Raw genomic sequence first — 19,627 nt, 5'->3', positions numbered from 1 at the left:
ATGGCCTACAAGTTTTTGTACGTTTTGAAAAATAACTACTTAATAGCAACTTATCTGTCCCGACTAAGCATTCAAGTCACCACATGAAAACAAAGTTTGCATGCAGGAAGCAAAAGATATGCATGAAACATCTGCAGCAAGTGAAATACTTTCCCACAAAACCTTTACAAGATGAATCTCACTTCAGTGCAGGTGGAGCTGCTTTTGCACTGCTAAAAATAGCTGAGCGGAAAGACACCTTACAGTCATTTGAATTGCATCCGAATTCATTTTTTTTAATTCCTTCACATTAACTATTATTGATTCAGACAGTCACTGACTGTAGTTAATTAAAATAACACAATTCTTTCCACATTTTCTCTTTGACACTGCTTAAGTACACTGCAGGCAACCACATACATTTGTGTAATGGAAGTCCTTATTTGCAATGGGACATGTGAAAAGGTATTTTTACCACTTTTAAAATAAAAAAATCAACGTCCATTCAAGTTATTTATTTAATTTAGAACTCTGCTTTAAATATGTCTGCTACTTGTTGTATACCAGGAAAAGATTATAATGATAATAATAATAAAATAAAAATGTAAACATTTGCAAAGGAATGTGTGATGGTATTATCCAGTAATGCAATGCAATAGAAATTTTAATACTACAGTAAAATAGGTATTGAAAGTAATTAAAAAAAACAAAACAAAACAAAAAGAAGAAAAGAAAGGAAAATACTTTAAAAGTGCATATATTCTTATAAAACCTAGTAGGTTTTACTAAATGAAATTAAGTTTGTTCAACATAACGAAAACAAGTCTATTTAAATAAATTATATTTGTTGAAAAGGCTTAATTTAATTGTGTGTAAAAGTCATGTATAATTTCATTACTGGTAAATTCACTGAGCATTAATTAAAGTAGGGTCTTAGTATTGGAATCATAAGCTGTCATTATAAATAAATACTTTAAAAAAAATGCCCACATACTTAAGAAAGAAATTAAGAAATAACTGCTGTCATTTTTTATACAAGAAAGCTGAAGGCTTAACTTAAAGAAATTAAATAAGTCCCACTTCCACAGAGCAGACAAGAGACCAGCAGAGTCATGAACTATTTAGAAAAGGGGAAAAATGAGTGTGGGTTGCTAAAATGACCAGTTTTCAAAAAATCATGTTGATTCAGACAACATGCATGTCCATAAATACATCAGTCAGTTAGTCAGACATCCAGGAATGATCAGGCATCTGCTTAAAAACTTAGCTCATAACGTTCAGTGGTTGTGTATGCTGTATTAAAACGATAACTAATATTCATGATTCCCAAAGGAAATACAAATAATAAACAAACAATATCAGCATCTTTTTTTTTTTTTTACATAAAAAAAAATTGGAAGAAACAAACTTGATTTCATCCTTGCAAATAATCGAAAATATCTCTTACAATTAAAAAAAGAAAAACTTTGATGTATTTTACTGTGAGTAAATCTTACTAAATTAAAATTATTACTTTGGGGGGGAAAATGCGATATGGCTGTCCAAAAAGTGTAATAAAACACACCATCAAATTAAATAAAAAAACCTAGCAACAGTTTGTGGTTTTCTCACTTTGCACATCCCAACAAATGTGTATTTCCAAGATGGTAATAAAAATGGTATGTATGAGCTTTGATTCATATATTTTCTTACCATTGGCAACGGTGAGGTATGCCTTGTTATTCCCACGGGCCTTGTTAGTGAGCTCCTCGGTAATGTCCATGTGAGAGTGGATCTCCTCTCTCATCTCCTCCAGCACGGAGCAGAGGTCATTCTCCCAGAACCCTTTATCCATAAGCTCCAATAACTCCCCCAGCTGGACTTTAGTGCTGTAGTACCACGTCTGCTTATTTTCATCCTCGCCATCTTCCTCTCTGAAACGGATCAGGTTACATCCATTAAACACAGGCACTTTAACCATATTTTGTTTACACTTTATTTTAAGGTGTCCTTGTTACAGTGTGATTGTACCAAGTAATATCAATTAACAACATGTACTGTACTTACTATAGGGCTAGGATTAGGTTGAGTTTTTACACATCATTTAATTATAGTAATTATGCATAATTTACAATTACTACAGTAATTGCATGTAGAAAATGTAACAAGGACACTGAAAAATAAAGTGTTACTCCATGTTTTTTCACTTTTTCAGAAAAGCTAGATTGAAATGTTAGTAATACACCGAAATTTTCATTGTAGACGCTGTCCTGTGATTTATCAATAAAGTAGCTTAGAAACTGAACAGTTATAGCATATTTTTCTACGTTTGAAGTAACTACAACCCACAGCTTCACAATTAATAGAGAGACGGTAGGAATAATTCACACAGGCAATCGCTCTCTCATTAATGCATTGAAATAAATCTTATTTTACTTGTGCTAATTTATCTGTATCTAATTTAGAACAAGCAGAAATCTGTAAGAAATGTTACGACCCATATACAAAATAACTGCTGTAAGTTAGCTGTTACATCAAAGCAATAGCACTGTGGTGGGTATGGAATTCCAAAGCTGCCAAAATAACATATTTGCCGTAGCTGTACACAAAGCGACCCGAGTTCGAGCCCCGCTTTCAAGGTTCAAGCTTTCTCAAGCTAACATCAAAGTTTATTCACAAACTTTAGCTTATAGTTATAACAATAATGCTCACAAATATGTCAATGCATGAACGATAGAATCAAGTCTTTAGAAAATACCATGTTTCGTGATAATTTTATGGTAACACTTTACAATAAGGTTTCCTTGGTTAACATTAACTAACAGTGACCAATACATACAGCATTTATTACAGGAAGTTCACTTCAAAATGAAAATTCTGTCGTCATTTACTCACCCTCAAGTTGTTTCAAACATGTATGAATTTCTTTCTTCTAGAAAGAAGATATTTTGAAGAAAGTTGTTCTAAACAGTTGATGGACCCCATTGACTTCCATGGTATTTATTTTCCTACTATGGAAGTCAATGGGGTCCATCAACTGTCTGGTTAACAACATTCTTCAAAATATCTTCTTTTGTGTTTAGCACAATAAATGCTGTAAAAATATATTGCCCATTGTTAGTTTATAAAAGTGAATGCATTAAAGATGGTTAACAAATGAGACCTTATTGTATAGCTTGTTTATTATTACACGGGTCAATAATTATTAAACTCCTTGAAAGTGAGCACTTAAGAACTGCTTTATTTTTTTACACCAGATTCTTGGCAGTTTGTATCCATAATATATTGCAAATACTCACACAACGATTCTCCTGTTGAGAAACCAGTATTTTCTTTGATGTCGGTCGTAACCAACGGGCTCTTGCCGGATGTACGGCCGGCTCTTCTGGAACTCTGTCAGACAGTCTGTTACGCCGGGCACTTTGTGCGCCACACAAATCTCACACTGCCATTCGTCCTCGGGCACCTCTTCCAGGGGAGGCTTCACGCACTCAAGGTGATACACGGCCGAGCAGGTCTCGCAGCACAGGAGGTCGCCGAGCCTGTGGCAAACCCGGCAATGGTCGTCGTACTGAACGACCCCCTCGGACATGAGCTCCTCGCGGGCGAGGTTGGTGGTGAGGAATTGGTCCACCAGGAACTGCAAGACCTTGACTTTGCTCTCCAAAGGGCTGAACGGGTAGTCTTCGCCCTCCAGGTCAGGGAGCACGTGGTGATACTCGGGGTCGCTTTCGCAGTATGAACGCACCACTTCTGGCCAGGTCATACCGTCAATGAAGTAGAGCGTGGAGTTGATGCTGTCTTTGAGGTCCGCGGGTCCGAAAGTGGTGTTGGAGGTGTCCTCCTCCCGTAAGATGGCCTTCAGCAGACAGATGTGCGTCTCCGCCATCAGCGTGCACTGCTCCTGTCCGACCAAAGCGGCACAGAAGTCCTCGAAACGGAACGGAGAGAGACGCAAGACTGTACTGAAACTGCGAAGGACCTCATAAACAGCTGATGCGTTGAGCAGCTGCTCGTTGGGAATGAGAAGGTCCTCGGAGGAACTGGGCAGCTCCAGAGAAGGAATCTCCTTCTGCTCCAGAATAGGAGAAGGTGGTCGCCTTGGTCTTGGTCTTTTACGACCTACTGAAACAGAGAGAATCAGTATCAGTTTTGATTGCTGGATGTGAGTGCTCTAATTAGGAACAAATTAAAGACAACATGAATTTTTCCAGGAGGAAAACAAAGTCCCAACACAATTTTATGATCATGTAATATAGAAACTTTGTCTCATTTTATTTGATAAAAATAAGAGAGACAGTCATGTTAGAGTCCATTTGGATGGAATAACGTGCATGAAATGATCAGTTTCCCCCAAAAAATCATGTTGATTCAGACGACAACTAATAAGTCAATCAGTTAGTCAGACATCAGGAATGATCAGGCATCTGCTTAAAAACTTAATTTAAAAATGAGACGATGAGGAATATAACGTTGTGCATGCTGTACTAAACCAATAGTTAATTTGTATGATTCCCAAAGGAAAAAGATGATAACATTTGCAATTTGCATGCACACAACAGTTTACAATAAAATCAGGTGAATCTTTTATTTAATGCATGTACAGGATTCCAGCATCTTAATGTGTTTTAAAGCAACAACACAAATCTGCATTAATGTATACTTAAATTATATAAAAATATATTTTAATCTTTAAAAAAAAAAAAAAACGTAATATGCACAGCACCTTTCAAAAGTTTGGGGTTAGAAATTAATAATTTTATTCGGCAAGGTCACATTAAATTGATCAAAAGTGGCAGTAAAGATATTTATGATGATACAAAAAGATTTGTAACTTCATAAATGTCTTTCTTTTGAACGGTTTTATCCATTAAAGAATCCTGAAAAAATGTATCACGTTTCCACAAAAATATTAATCAGCACAACTATTTTTAACATTGATAATAATCAGATATGTTTCTTAAGCATCAAATCATCACATAAGAATGATTTCTGAAGGATCAAGTGACACTGAAGACTGGAGTAATGATGCTGAAAATACAGCTTTCCCATCACAGGAATAAATTACATTTTAAAACGTTCAAACATGAGGTTTAATACCTCATCCATCACTCTAAAAATACTTTAACCCTAATTTTCTCTCATAAGGCGGGTAAATCATCCTAACAGCAGCAAAACCTTCATAAGCTACAACATAAATGGAATTATGACGTCATGTGCGAGAGTGACACAGTAGCGGGTCGAAATTAAACGTCCTCCCCGCGTCAGGTGCAACGGCACTGGCGCTGGATTTCAAAACAATCGGCCGCATGCTGCCCTGTCATTAGCTGCACTTCAGCTTTGGCTACGTGCTCCAAAACACCAGTCAGACAACCATAGCCTCATGCAAATGAGGGTGGATAGTAAGTAAAACACCTAAATACAACACTCGACCGTACTTTTATCAAAGTTTATGGTATATGCAGATGGTTTTTATTAACAAATTATCTTATCAGCGCGAAATCAATTAGCAAGATGACGGGCTAACTAACTTTTTAGTGTGCTCATGTAAGATTAAAAAGCGATCCCGTTTCAGTCTAAACCCATTGAAACATATAATCATATAACAAGAGAAAGTTATTTAAAAGTATTTAAAACACAATGCAGAGGGTGTCTGGATTTAATAAGCTAACAGGCTAACGTTACCCGTTAGCAAATACATAATTGACGAGTGAAGCTAACTTTTTGTTGATATTGAAAACTGCTTTACTGTTGTACAATGGGATTTTTAAGTTTAATATTTAATTCTAAGGCTTTTTGCATCTTGATAACGTCCCGCAATTGCAATTTCATCGCAACAAATTACTACCGCGCTAATGCTACTTGCTAAACCCGCGGCCTTTACCAGCATAGAAAAGCACCAGGATCCATTTTGAGTGTTTTGGTCAACAAAAGAGCGCTGTTTTCAGTCTCATTACTGCACACGGATCAGTCGCCGGTGAGATCGATGAAGATCGCTCGTACCTGCGTTGCTGCCGTGGCTGCTCTCCGTGCAGTAACTCGCATCATCTTCTTCCAATTCGTCCAGTTCCTCCAGGTAGTCGGACTCGTCGTTGATGGCCTCCTCCTCTTCTTCTTCCTCCTCCTCTTCATCCGTCAGAGGCTCCTCAATGATTTCTTCCTCTTCTGATCTCAAACTAACCGCATCATCATCATCTTCATCGCTCTCGTGGTCGTCGTAAACCACCCCGCTCGCGGTGTTCCGCCGCCCCCTGCCTCTGGCCGTTCCCCTGCCTCTTCCTCTGCCCCTCGATACCGCGGATCGCGCTTTTCTCCGGCCTCGTGTTGAATGATGATGAATCCCTCGTTTAGGGGTAACATAATCGTCATCGGAGGTAACTTTCACCTTCGCTCGCAAGCCCCGGCGGGGTCTCAGACCGCGCACCGGTCCCGTTGAGGGTTCCTGTATCAGCTGCGCTTTGGGCGGCCTGCCTCGTCTCCCCCTCATCATGGATAAAAATCTATTCTCTTCAGTTTCGCGTTTTGCCTGCACTTTACACGCACCAAACCCGGAATTTCGGGCACCACCGCAAAGTTGATGCCGAGCAGGTGAGAATGCACTAGTCCCGCGGAGCCCCGGTCTCGGTTAACGCGAGAAAGCTCAAAACGAACGCCCGGCGCCCCGCTTCAGGTCGCTCGTAGCCGCCATGTTCTTTCCTCCCTCTCCGTCCGCTGACAACAGACAGCAGGCCTGTGCTGGAGTCACGTGACCCGCGCTCCGACTCAACGCTTTCAGCACGCCACGATGTTTGTTGCGTTTCGCGACTGTCAACACGCTTCCAGAGCGCCTGTTACTATCATTAGGCTCTTAAGCACGTGAAAATGTGCCTCTGCGTGTAGATTTGTTGATTTTAGACAGTGTTGTTCTGAGGCAGTGGCTCTTGTCATCCGTTCTCCATTTTCTTCTACGTGTTAACTTCGGTTCATTGAGATGGAGGGTTGACAGAAACAGATTCGTCTAAGTAGCTACTGAATAAAATAAGTTGGTGTTGTTGATATTACAGAACATGTATTAATTAGGCTATCATGTAGCCTTTTTTCTCCATGTGTACACAATAGGAAAATAGCCTCATTTCCAACTTTTATTTCTTTCGACCAAGTAAAACGTTTTTTTGAATTTTTTTCCCATGTCATCACATTATTTAGAGCATAAAAATATATGTTATGCTATGTCCACTGTAGTTGACACCAGAACTCAGTTTTTAAAAAAAGAAGCCACGAATAGGCAAAAACAATGGTATTAAATGGCCTTAAGCAAAACTTTCCCTCTTTTTATTTAGGTGACCAAGTATTAAATGTGGTAATAAAATAAAATACTTGTCACATTATTAGAAATTATTTAAATAATGATGATGATGATGTGCAGCGCCAGTGCTGTACGTTTTATGGACTGGCAAATATGTTGGCGTGTAAGTTTTATATGTGCACAGGTGATGTTAAAATAGTACTTTTTAGAGCTTACTGTGTACTTCATTTTGTATGGTGTAGATATAGTAAAGCTAAAATGAAAAAGCTTCAGGTGGCATTTAATGATGCATTAAGAATTTAGCTTAAGCTCCCAAGGTGGAAGTGCAAGCCAAATGTTCATATCGAATAATGTTCCTACATACATTGCATGCTGTGTTTAAGGAATTATATGCAGTATAATAATAATAAAATATGTAAATGTTGATTAGGTGATTCAAGAAATACAATCAGAATGGTCTTAATGATCCTACATTAAGTGATACAAGGTATTCCTCCTTATTCTGGAAGCACTGGGATTCAAGTTTGTATGTTTTTAAATAATGATTGTTGTATGTAAATCTTTGTTTGTATGTTATTCCTTTCTTTCTTTTACTTTGTGATATGGACCTAAGGGTCTGAAATAATGAATGGGATTTTTTTTTTTCATTCACCAATCAATTTTTAGGTTTCAGGATTTTTTTGCATAAAGAATGATTATACTTTTTATGACTATGTTATTAAAGATTAAACGGAATGAATTTATATACCATTTTACCTTATGCAATATGTGGGTAAAATGGCCATAAATGTGTAGTCCTATTCAATACAATGTATACTGTATACAATTTGAATATTAATGTGTTCTTGGGCAACATGTAATGAAAAAAGAAGTGTAATAATGGGAGTAAAAATTGGCAAAATTTTCATAATAATATCTAATATATAATAGGAATATTGATTTATAATTTTTTCCATATTCACTTTCCATCACCCAAAATGCCTTATATACCCGATTTAAGTCCTGGTGTCCTCAACAGAAGTCATGTATGAAACCAATGCCCTGTTTTGTAACAGCAAGTCATATTTTGATTAGAAACCCCATAACATTTTCCTGAGATGCTGATTTATGACAAACAATTTGAAAATTAGTCAGATTTAAATAATAACTAAAATATTATCATATTTCCATAAGAGTGCTAAATTTGATCACTAAGTTAATGTCAGTCATATTAAAAGACCAAGCAGAAGTTATATTATAGTTGTACTATAGTGGACAAATGTCTATTCCTGGGTCCCAGGAGGAGATATGTGTTATGCGAATAAAATTATGTGATCAGTAATAACCATATTTGATTTTTCATGCGGAACTTAAAGGACCTTTCACTTAACCTAAATGAATTAATAATTGCATAAATGATTTCTGAACTGACCAAAGTATTTAAAGGGTGAAGGTTACATTAAAAACATACATTAAATATTGATGTTACATCCACTATTGTTTTATATAGAATTGTTCTATAGTCGATACAGTATTTAATGCAATCACATCAGAAGTAACCAATTAAATTACGAGTAATAGCCTAGCTTACTTTACTTTTCCAAGGGAATCTTACCTAATTAAATTACAGTAATTAATTACTTGGTAATGAATTACACCCAACACTGAAAAAAGTTACATATTTTTCAGTATGCTATATATTTGTAGGTAAAAATATGTTTTTTAAGTAACTAATGATTGTCTTGTCATATGGAAACAGAATGGCTTCCTTCTTGTTGGTTGCAACACTTACTTTGATTCGGCAGAACTGCAACATTGTGAGAATCAACACTTCCACTGTCTTTGAGTGATTTTTATGCTCTTGCCCCTTAGAGATCTCATTTTGCCCATCATGAAACCTCATAGCACTTATTTACTTTAAATCATTTTGATTGAAAAGTTAGCCTATTTTGTTTGTATATACATTATCTAACCATTAGCATTGCTGCGTATTTGATGGTCTGGTCCATCTCCATCTATATAAAAGTAATAGAATGTGGCAGATTCATAACCCAGAAGCAGTGTGATGCACTTGTATCCAAGATCAAGTTTCACAGACAGGACTAGGCCTTAGTTCAATTAGGACATTTACCCTCAGTTTCAAGCCTTAAACCCTAGTCCAGAGTAAAATACATGTTTGAGTTGTGAAAGCAACTTGCACTGATATATCTTAAAATATGTCAGTGTTGTTGTTCTGTGTCAAGATGCACAGCTAATGTTTTTTGTTTTGTTTTTAAGCACATTTATAAAAGCTACTTAAATGTCCTAATTGAACTATAAAGCATAATCCTGGCTTAATCTAAGCCTTGTCTGTGAAAGCTTTTATAAAAATGCCTTTAAAAACACACAAGATGCACTGGTGTGCATCTTGAGACAAAACAAGTTGCTATCAGTTAAGACAGCTCAAACATGCATTTTATACTCTGGACTTAAGCCTTGTCTGTGAAACCAGGCACAAACATACCAAACTGATTAAATCCAACAAACAGACCCACTCAACATCATCCAAAACGCGCAGATATGGAAAAAGAAGCACTAAAGACATGAAGCTATTCACAACAGTCTAAACAAGAGATCAGGGTATTTATAAAGGTGCCAATCATACAATGCAGATTGAGATGAGATTAAGATCAATACTGGAAGGACAGTGACCTCTCATGGTTAGGTTGGGATTGTCAGGTGTTTGTATATCTGAGATATATGACAATAAAACATGACAATCGAGCGCGTGCGCGTTTTGCCCTTCTAGTGTGTAACACTTTGTACAATACAAACAGTCAATCAATCCAGTAACAGCTGTAAGATATGTCATATTCGCTCTGTGTAGTTACAAACCAGGTGTGTTATTCGCTGACAACATTCTCATTCTCAGTTATGACCAAACACGCACACTGCGCTCGAGCTTCTTTGTGTCGCTTGTGAGACGTTCTGAACAGTCGTAATTAACAATAGAACAAACATTAATTCGTTGATAAATTCAAAACTATAGCGATAACCCTATGGATATCATGTAGTCGTGGCCGAGTGGTTAAGGCGATGGACTAGAAATCCATTGGGGTCTCCCCGCGCAGGTTCGAATCCTGCCGACTACGAATTGCTATTTTCATTTGTTTTTCCACAAACATAGTTTTACTATAGTAAATGTTAAGGTTTTTTTTATTTTTAGAGTAGTAAACCCCCTAAGATTTCTCATTGCTTCATGTATTTTAGAATGACATTTTTAGCTGGTATAGTAAATAAAGAGAAGTTGTCAGTAGGTGGAGCCTTTGTGTCAATTTACTGTATTAAAACTGTGGGACTCATTGTTCAATATTCTTATTATATATTCTGTACTCTCCATATTAGTGCCAATTCACCCAAAGAATAGAAATGTTGTCATTATGTACTCACTCTCATGTTGTTCCAAGCCTGTATTTTTCTTTGGACCGTAAAAAGATATTAGTGAGGATGACACTTTCATTGCGTCTATTTTTCCATATAATGAAAAATAGCTTCTTTTAAAAAAAAAAAAAAACATGCGGGCAACTAAATGAAGGGTCAACTATCATATAGTCAAGTATCCTTTTAAGATGAAACAGTTCTATGGAAGTTGAATTGGCATTTAAACTGATTTAGTTAACCCCAAAGATATAATCATTTACCATTTCCAAAGGGGAGAGCTTAATGTGGCAAAAAGGAAACAGCAAGTTGACGTAAAGATAGGCCTAATTGTGTATGATAGGGAAAGTCAATGTTCCAGAGACCAGTGTTTGCATTTTGAAACACATTTGCATAGGGTGCAGCTGAAGAGTTTAAAGCCAACAGGGGTTTCTTTGTCTCACCCCATGACATCACATGATTCGGAAACTGCACTTAAACACTTTTTGCCTTCCAAGATACTGTACTGATCACCTGCTGTGACCCGAACATATTTGTCCTCCGTTCAGACAGAGCGATACAATCAAGAGGAAAAAGAAAGCTGACTTCATCAAGGACTGGCTTCTGTCTCTTCCTTATGTAATATCTCCACAGGTTCAGGCTGAGTTGTGGGAATGTTAAGATCATGCAGCCAAGAAAAGGTTGGCAGAAATTTTATACTATACCATTCATAAGTTAGCGGTCAGTAAAATTGTTTTTTTTTTTTATCCTTATTCAGGTGTGATATAACTGATCAAAAGTGATAGTATAGACATTTATAATGTTACAAAAGATCTCTATTTCAAATAAATGCTTTTTTTTTTAAAACTTTCTAATCTCAAAATATCACTTTTCCACACAAAAAAAACCTGATAATAAAAATGTTTAGTAAAATGGTCAGTAAAATTGTTTTTTTTTAATCCTTATTCAGGTGTGATATTTCTGATCAAAAGTGATAGTATAGACATTTATAATGTTACAAAAGTTCTCTATTTCAAATAAATGCTTTTTAAAAAAACTTTCTAATCTCAAAATATCACTTTTCCACACAAAAAAACCTGATAATAAAAATGTTTCTTATTAAGCACAAAACATTAGAATGATTTTTGAAGGATCGTGTGACTGAAGATGGGAGCACAGCACACTGTAAAAATGTATTATGATCGACGATAAGTTATAACAAAATATGTTTTTACATTGCTTTAACTCAACAAAATTAAGCAATTTTCAACTTTTTTAAATTACAAGAGTCAACTCATTTTTTTAAAGTAAGTTTAAGGTAATTTAAGTTGAAATGACTTAAGACTTTTTTGACAGTGTAATGATGCTGAAAATTCAGCTTTGATATCACAGGAATAAATTACATTTGAATATTTTACATAGAAAACTGCTATTTTAAATAGTAATAAAATTTCACAATATTACAGTTTTTTACTGATTATGTTTTTGATGAGACTTGGTGAGCATACGAGACTTAAAATATCTAAAAACTAAAAAAACGTTTGAATGATAGTGCTTGTTTGCCATTGTAAAGAACGATTTAAATTCCTTTTTGAAAACTAAATGAGTGGAAATTAACATTTTTGTCTATATATTAATAACTTTCTCTTCAGTCCAAATGTGTGGCTTATTTTAAAAGGCAAACTGTGAGCTTTAAATTAGTTTGGACTTTCTGTGCTTTTGTGGGTCATGTTGACCTGTTTTAGACTTTAACACAGATTTATTGCAATTGAACGTCAACTTTTAACCTGAACCATGACATCCTCCACATTTGTTATCGAAAATGCTTTTTCTTGTTATCACCATGTTTCTCAAATGCACAATAACAAACAGAAAATGGACTTTCAAGCTTTATTATTTGTCGAGTAGGGTCAGTTTGACCCTGGAAGATCCATCATGGAGGGGCTTGAAGTGTAGCTTTATTCAATTTGGCCACTTTGTGACCAAACAAATAGCCAGCAAAGCAGGACATCCCAGAAGTTGAATCAATACATAAAACGGCAGTTCGCTTTTGTGCCTTAATCACTATTCTCAGAAGAGTTCAGCTCGAGAACGCTACAAATCTTCCCCGATCTGTCGTGTAGGCTATTCTAAGAAGCAATATACTGCAATGTTGCTATACAAGCTTAGCTTATACACGACAGCACTACAATCATATTAAAGCTTATTGTAACAGTCGTTTGAAGGATGCTGTGGCAAAGCTCACTAACCCTCTTACAAATCTAATAGCAGTGCAGATAACTTCCTATTCCTAATCAACCAGCCGGATAGCCAGAGGGCTGTGACAACACCATATAGATAGTGTGCAACATAGAGATGCCCTGTATTTCACCCTCAGCAGGAAGCGGGGCTTTCGGCGAAGTGTGTAAGTATGCAATTATCCAGCCACAGTGAAATGACCTTTCATCATGGCCAAGAGTTGCAGTGAACAGGTCTTCATCAGTTCAGAGCTTCTGACGGTGACTTTGCGATCGATTCATTGTGCACCGGAACATTCTTACACTTCTTTCTGCTTTGATGCATCTAGATGCGTGCATCTAATAGGCCTACACAACTCTCTTAACTCAGGGGTTTTTTTTTCAGTCGTGTCATTTTTGCAAAATAAAGGCGGTCACCAACCATATAGATCCCATTGTGAGACTCAAATGTGTTTCAACTGACTATAACAATGTTTTTAAAGCCCCAGCTACTCAAAGTAACAAGGACGTAAACATTCTAAACTATTTCAGAGGTCTATTATGTGCCGGTCAATTGAAGCACAACAACGGTCTCATTTAAAATGATTCTAAGCAGTCTAGATTGTTTATTGATTAAGTGTGGTTTCAAAAGTTGTCCTTGTCATTTTTCATACAATGGCTTTAAAATAAGTATTTAGACATTTAAATCACACTTGGAAACCTTCACTTAATAAAATGTCAAATCAAATGCCTTTTAACATCTCTCTCTCTCTCTCTCTCTCTCTCTCTCTCTCTCTCTCTCTCTCTCTCTCTCTCTCTCTCTCTCACACACACACAAATGTTTTAAAGTATGTTTTAAATGGGGAGGGGTACTTTTTTTATATATAACGTGACGTTATTGCTGGTGTGTTTGTTGTAAGGAATTAATTAATTAAAGGATTTAAAGGGATTTAGGGGAATAAATAAAAATAAAAAAGAACAATAAAAGTTCCAGGTCTATTGTAGTTATGAAGTAATCGAGTTAAACTTTTTGCAAATAATATTATATTGTAAAATATGCACATTAGGGGATAGACTCACATTATGAAATAAATGTGTTTCTCTAATGCATGTTCGCCACAATTGGCACCCCTAAAAATTCTTATGAGTAAAATATCTCTGTGATAGAACTCAGGATTCGTGTGTGGGTGATGTGAAGAAGACTCAGGATCGGCAAAGAGTGGAGCTCGTGCACTTTATTAGTAATGCTCTTTTCACTGCGCTCTCTGGCGCTCTCACAACTAACTCAAAATTATGAACTCAATTCACATGTAGAACAAAAACTCTTCCCGCTGGCTACAGCTTCTCAGGATGCCGATGAAGCAACACTCTTTCCGCTGTTCACAGCTTCCCGATCTGCAGACACAAACGGCAGCATGCACGAACTTCCAGTCTCTCTCTCAAACCGCTGTCAGCACGGCCCGCTTATATGCGGTCTCCTCACGCCAATTACTGAAATCACAAACAGGTGTTTGTCATTTGCACTTGACCCACTTAGGCCCTGTCCCAATATCCGCACTTGTGCCCCTCAAATGCGCGTTCTCGCTAAGGGGTGCAAGGTGTCCCGATCCTCTAATGTGTTCTCCAGGGGTGATCGTAAGGGCACTTAATGCACCCTTTTCGCAAGTGTGCATCAGACCTCACTTTGCTGTGGGCTATTACCCAGAATCCTTGTAGTGTTGTGACGTTTCGAACAGCTAATTAATGGGGGAGAACGGTTGCTATGGTGCTGCTGTTCGGGAGCGGAAACTCCGAAGATAAAGGAAGCCGGTGTGGTGAAGTGTTTTTCAAGGCCGCGAAATTTAAAAATATTAGTGTTATTGTGTCACGAAATGTAGTTTTAAGAGTTTTTCAGTCGAGAATATAGTTGTTTAAAGCTCAAATCTGTGGTTTATTTATAAAGATAACGCCTATTTAAAAATTTGATCTGACGTTTTCGGAGTTCCAGGGATCAGCGGGCGCTCAGTGCTCATGTACCCCAGCTGGAACAGCCTTACCTCGGCTAGTCATTCTGACGTTTCCCGCAGGCTCTGTGTCTAGTGGTTAAACATGAGCTATAAATCGGCTTGTGTATATCTAACAGGCGATCTTTGGTCTCATTAATCTATGATTTGTTCCCTGGCAAATCATTTTGGCTGAGGGCAAAGTGAAGTTTCGTAATTTTATATATTTAGGCCATTTAACGGTAACGTTGTAACATTAGCCTATTGACTTATGTTTGACTGAATCTTTTAACTTGCTTTATTTCTTGACTTATATAGCTTCTTATACTTTTTAGGCTACTTATACTTTAATAATGGCTATTATTGATCAATAAAACTAAAATGTAACAAAAAGAGACAGGGTTGTGTCATTTTATTTCATATAACCTGTGTAAGACTATTTTAATATATACCCTATATATCACCAACACGTCATGTATTTTTTCATGTATGGGATGGGAAGAATTTCATATATCAATTTCCATAATAACATAATTAAAATTTTTTCGAATCGCTGTGAATACGGTAAGGCAGTATATAAGCTCAGGTAAACCTCAATCACAATTTATCTTATCAGTTATCACAATTTATCTTAGCCAAAAACTAATTTAATATTAATAACATTAACAGAAAGGTTGGGAGCTAAGAGTAAAAAAAGATATACATTTTTTCATTCAAAGGATTGTGTCATGCGACAGCTATTATAAGCAGCACAGCACACACATTAGCCAAATGAACGGTGTTTACTCCCCTGATCACAACAGAAGTGACGTAGATAGTGATGTGTGCAAAACTGTCCCAATTCTGCTCTTCACAGCTTCGGGCCCTTGCACACTTACTCCGCTAAGTGCACTTTCAACAAGTGTCCACTTCCAGGAAGGCCTTAGGGCTCAAGTGAGTATTGGGACTGGGCCTTACTCACCGCTCGGTTCCGCCCTCGCTCTCCCGCTACAGACTTCGCTGAACCACGCCCCCCTCGCCACATACCCCCACTGCCCGTCTCAGGCTGGGGAGCCGTCCGGCCTGCAGCCTCCCCCCCACCCCCCCCCCCCCCTCCGGGAGAGGAAGTCGGCCACAGCCATCTGTGCACCCGGCCTGTGGATCACCTTGAACTTGAAGGGCTGTAAAGCTAGATACCAACGGGTGATCCGCGCGTTGGTATCTTTCATGCGGTGGAGCCACTGCAGGGGAGCGTGGTCCGAACAGAGGGTGAACTCTCGCCCCAGGAGATAATAGCGGAGAGTGAGGACGGCCCATTTGATGGCCAGGGCTTCTTTCTCAATGGTGCTGTACATAGTCTCTCTCTTTGAGAGCTTCCGACTAATGTACAGCACCGGCCGTTCCTCACCCTCCATCTCCTGGGTCAAGACAGCGCCCAACCCCCTGTGTCACAGCCCGGCTCAGAGGTTGTGACAAAGAAGCGGGACGCAAAACCTCAATCAAGAGATGACCAATTTATTTACCAAACAAAAAACACAATTAAACACAAAATGCCGGCAACAAAACAAAACATGTAAAGGGAAAAGCACGCAGGAGGGAGAACCCCTCGCTCGTTCCTCCTGAAGGCAGGGAGCCGGAAGCTTTTATCAGGAAGAGAAACTCCCACCGCAGGTGTCCTCCATCCGCGCTCAGGATTGAAGCCCCGCCCCACTGAAACACAGACATAACACAAACAAGTATGCAGGCCGTCACACTCCCCCCCATAAAAAGGGGAACCCCAGAAGGAAACCCGACAACAATAAATATTACTCCCACTTAAACTCAAAACAATTATCCCACCCCCTACCAACATTCAAGGATAAATAAATGAATACTTAACTAGCCATTACTATTCCAATCATCCGCATCTTTCAGTCCCACTTCTGGTTCAGCAGTCGATATACCTAAAAGGCAATTTAAAGAATCCAGAAGAGGCAAACGACTATAAGTACCAAACAATTACCCTAGCAGCGCCCTAGACAGCGCGTCCGCAATTATATTGTCCACTCCCTTCACATAGCGAACGTCCAAACAATAGGACTGCAAAAACAATGACCATCGAATCAATCTTTGGTTCGGACACTGTAAAGAATTTAAGAAAGTCAACGGATTATGATCGGTAAAGACCACCACAGGAGCACTACCACTAACATAAACATCAAAATGTTTTAGAGCCAAAATCAGAGCAAGCGTCTCCTTTTCGATCACAGAATAATTCCCCTGGTAACGATTAAATTTCTTTGAAAAGAAACTAACCGGCCTCTCAATACCACAGTCATCCTCTTGCATGAGGACAGCCCCAGCCCCTACCTGGCTTGCATCCACATACAATTTAAACGATCTGTCCAAACGTGGCGCCGCTAACACTGGAGCGGTACATAAGAGCGTTTTGACATGTTGGAAGGCACTTTGACAAATAGAGGACCAGAAAAAGTTGACTTTATCCCTCAACAAATCAGTGAGAGGTGCTACAACGCTAGAAAAGTTTCTACAGAATGCTCTGTAATAACCTACCAGCCCCAGAAAACGCATCAGCTCTTTTTTAGTTGTTGGAACTGGAAACTGCTCCACCGCCTGAATTTTTGCATTCACCGGACGCACCTGCCCCTGCCCAACTACTCGGCCAAGATAAGTCACGAGCAAACTCCAGATAACTCTGTTTCTCACTTTTCTTCCAAGTTCTAAATTGCTGCCTGTAAAATTCTGGAACACGTTCATAGGCTTTCAATACTGCTGCCTTGACTTCCACATAATCCTGACTATCCTCCACAGTTAACGACGAATACGCCTCTTGTGCTTTACCTGTCAATACAGTCTGAAGCATTAACGCTCTGGCCGCATCCGGCCATTTACACGCATCGGCAATTCGTTCAAAAAGTACAAAAAAAGAATCAGGATCTCTTTCGCAAAATTTCGGTACAAGCCGCAAATTTCCTACGACATCAAAACCAGAAACACCCCTATTTGAAAAAAAAGTTGACCGTGCATACACATCTGTACCGGCTGCAGCACCTTCCCTGTCCGTTTCAAGTCTAAATTCCAAATCAAGCTTTGCCTGCATTGTTTCCTGTCGCATTTTTTCCACTGCCAAATCCCTATCTATTTCGACCTTCACTTTGAACCTTTCATGCTCAATTTGCATGCTAAGCAACTCTTTTTGCTGTTCAAATGTTAAATTTGAAGTCGACATAGAAAGTGAAGGTAACGATACAGACGGGTTTTCTGCCAGAATTCTCTTTTCTATTAAGCTACTTCTTACAATAGCTTTCTGCCGCTCTTTAAGCATATTATTACTGATATCAATCTCATAATGTTCAGCTATTCCAAGCAGCTGCTCTTTTGTGCAAAGATCTAATAATTCTTCCGACGGAGATGCAATAAATTCCTCTACAGCCGACATTTTAACCGCGTGCGTGAAATCTCCGTAAGCCTAATGGAAATCAAATTACCACATTACTAGGCTACCAACATAAAAAAAAGGTGTGTCCCTCTAACTAACTCAACCCCAAACTTACTACATACACTCAACCCTAGTCTTCATGCGGCTATTTATGGTGGTTCCATTATGCACAGAGCCCGATGGCAAGGAAAAGCAACCAGAAACTGGCGACTCTCCTAAATCCACGGTAGTGCCCCCGAGACAACTGCTCTGTCCACTTTCACCGCAACACTACACAACCCAACCAGACGAAACCCAAAAGGGTAACGCCACTAAGCCTCCCAGAGACACACCCCTTTGATAACAATGACAATTTAAAATAACCTACTTACCTCGATTTCCCGCACACCGGTCAAAATCATGACATCACACCAGCGACACTTCATTCACAAATAGGCCTACCGTCCCGCCACTGCACGACTTAATACGTAGCGAAAATACACAAACGGACGAGCCCCCATTTGTCACAGCCCGGCTCAGAGGTTGTGACAAAGAAGCGGGACGCAAAACCTCAATCAAGAGATGACCAATTTATTTACCAAACAAAAAACACAATTAAACACAAAATGCAGGCAACAAAACAAAACATGTAAAGGGAAAAGCACGCAGGAGGGAGAACCCCTCGCTCGTTCCTCCTGAAGGCAGGGAGCCGGAAGCTTTTATCAGGAAGAGAAACTCCCACCGCAGGTGTCCTCCATCCGCGCTCAGGATTGAAGCCCCGCCCCACTGAAACACAGACATAACACAAACAAGTATGCAGGCCGTCACACCCTGTCCGACGCGTCAGTCTGTAGTAAAAAAGGGAGAGCAAAGTTAGGAGCCTGTAACAGCGGGCCGCCACACAGGGCAGCCTTTATCTGGGTGAAAGCCTGCTGGCACTGTTCCGTCCACTGGACGGTATCTGGCGCTTCCTTTTTAGTTAGATCAGTCAGCGGCCTAGCAAGGTCCGAATAATTAGGAACAAACCTTCTGTAATATCCTGCTAGCCCCAGGAACTGTCTAACCTCCTTTTTGGTCTTGGGTCTCGGACAGGTTGCAACTGCTGCTGTCTTATCAATTTGGGGACGCACCTGCCCATGACCCAAGTGAAAGCCCAGATACCTAACTTCCACGCGCCCAATTGCACACTTCTTTGGGTTAGCCGTGAGCCCCGCCCCCTCCAGCGACTTGAGGACAGCTCGCAAATGCTGCATATGCCGCTGCCAGTCGTTGCTATAGATGATAATATCATCCAAGTACGCTGCGGCATATGCAGCATGCGGCCGGAGGATCCTGTCCATCAAACGCTGAAAGGTGGCCGGTGCCCCGAACAACCCGAAAGGAAGAGTGACAAATTGGTGTAATCCAAACGGCG

General features: G+C 39.0%; 1 protein-coding gene and 1 non-coding gene across 10 annotated transcripts in view; one reads left to right on the top strand and one right to left on the bottom strand.

Annotated features, from left to right (window-relative positions):
* The window catches only part of bptf (bromodomain PHD finger transcription factor), a 34,893-nt gene extending 28,015 nt beyond the window's left edge, over positions 1-6,878 (bottom strand). For 4 of the 9 annotated variants that reach the window (XM_056240880.1, XM_056240882.1, XM_056240881.1 and 1 more), the window contains exons 1-3: positions 5,962-6,877; positions 3,258-4,083; positions 1,672-1,892 (exon numbers count right to left, since the gene is read on the bottom strand). In XM_056240880.1, the coding sequence (XP_056096855.1) occupies positions 1,672-1,892; positions 3,258-4,083; positions 5,962-6,448 (1,534 nt within the window). In that variant the 5' untranslated portion in view covers positions 6,449-6,877. Of the gene's footprint in view, positions 1-1,671; positions 1,893-3,257; positions 4,084-5,961 lie in introns of all 9 variants that reach the window. The other 5 variants (XM_056240875.1, XM_056240878.1, XM_056240877.1 and 2 more) reach the window with 3 other exon arrangements.
* A 3,393-nt stretch (positions 6,879-10,271) lies between these two features.
* On the top strand, positions 10,272-10,353 carry trnas-aga (transfer RNA serine (anticodon AGA)). Its single transcript has one exon. It is a non-coding gene; the product is annotated as a tRNA-Ser (tRNA).
* The last annotated feature ends 9,274 nt before the right edge of the window (positions 10,354-19,627 follow it).

This window comes from Rhinichthys klamathensis, unplaced genomic scaffold (assembly GCF_029890125.1).
Source record: "Rhinichthys klamathensis goyatoka isolate OS25496 unplaced genomic scaffold, OSU_Roscu_1.1 h1tg000616l_1, whole genome shotgun sequence".
NCBI lineage: Eukaryota > Metazoa > Chordata > Actinopteri > Cypriniformes > Leuciscidae > Rhinichthys > Rhinichthys klamathensis.
Note: the sequence above shows the minus strand (reverse complement) of the source record. Positions and strands in the feature narration are given on the sequence as shown.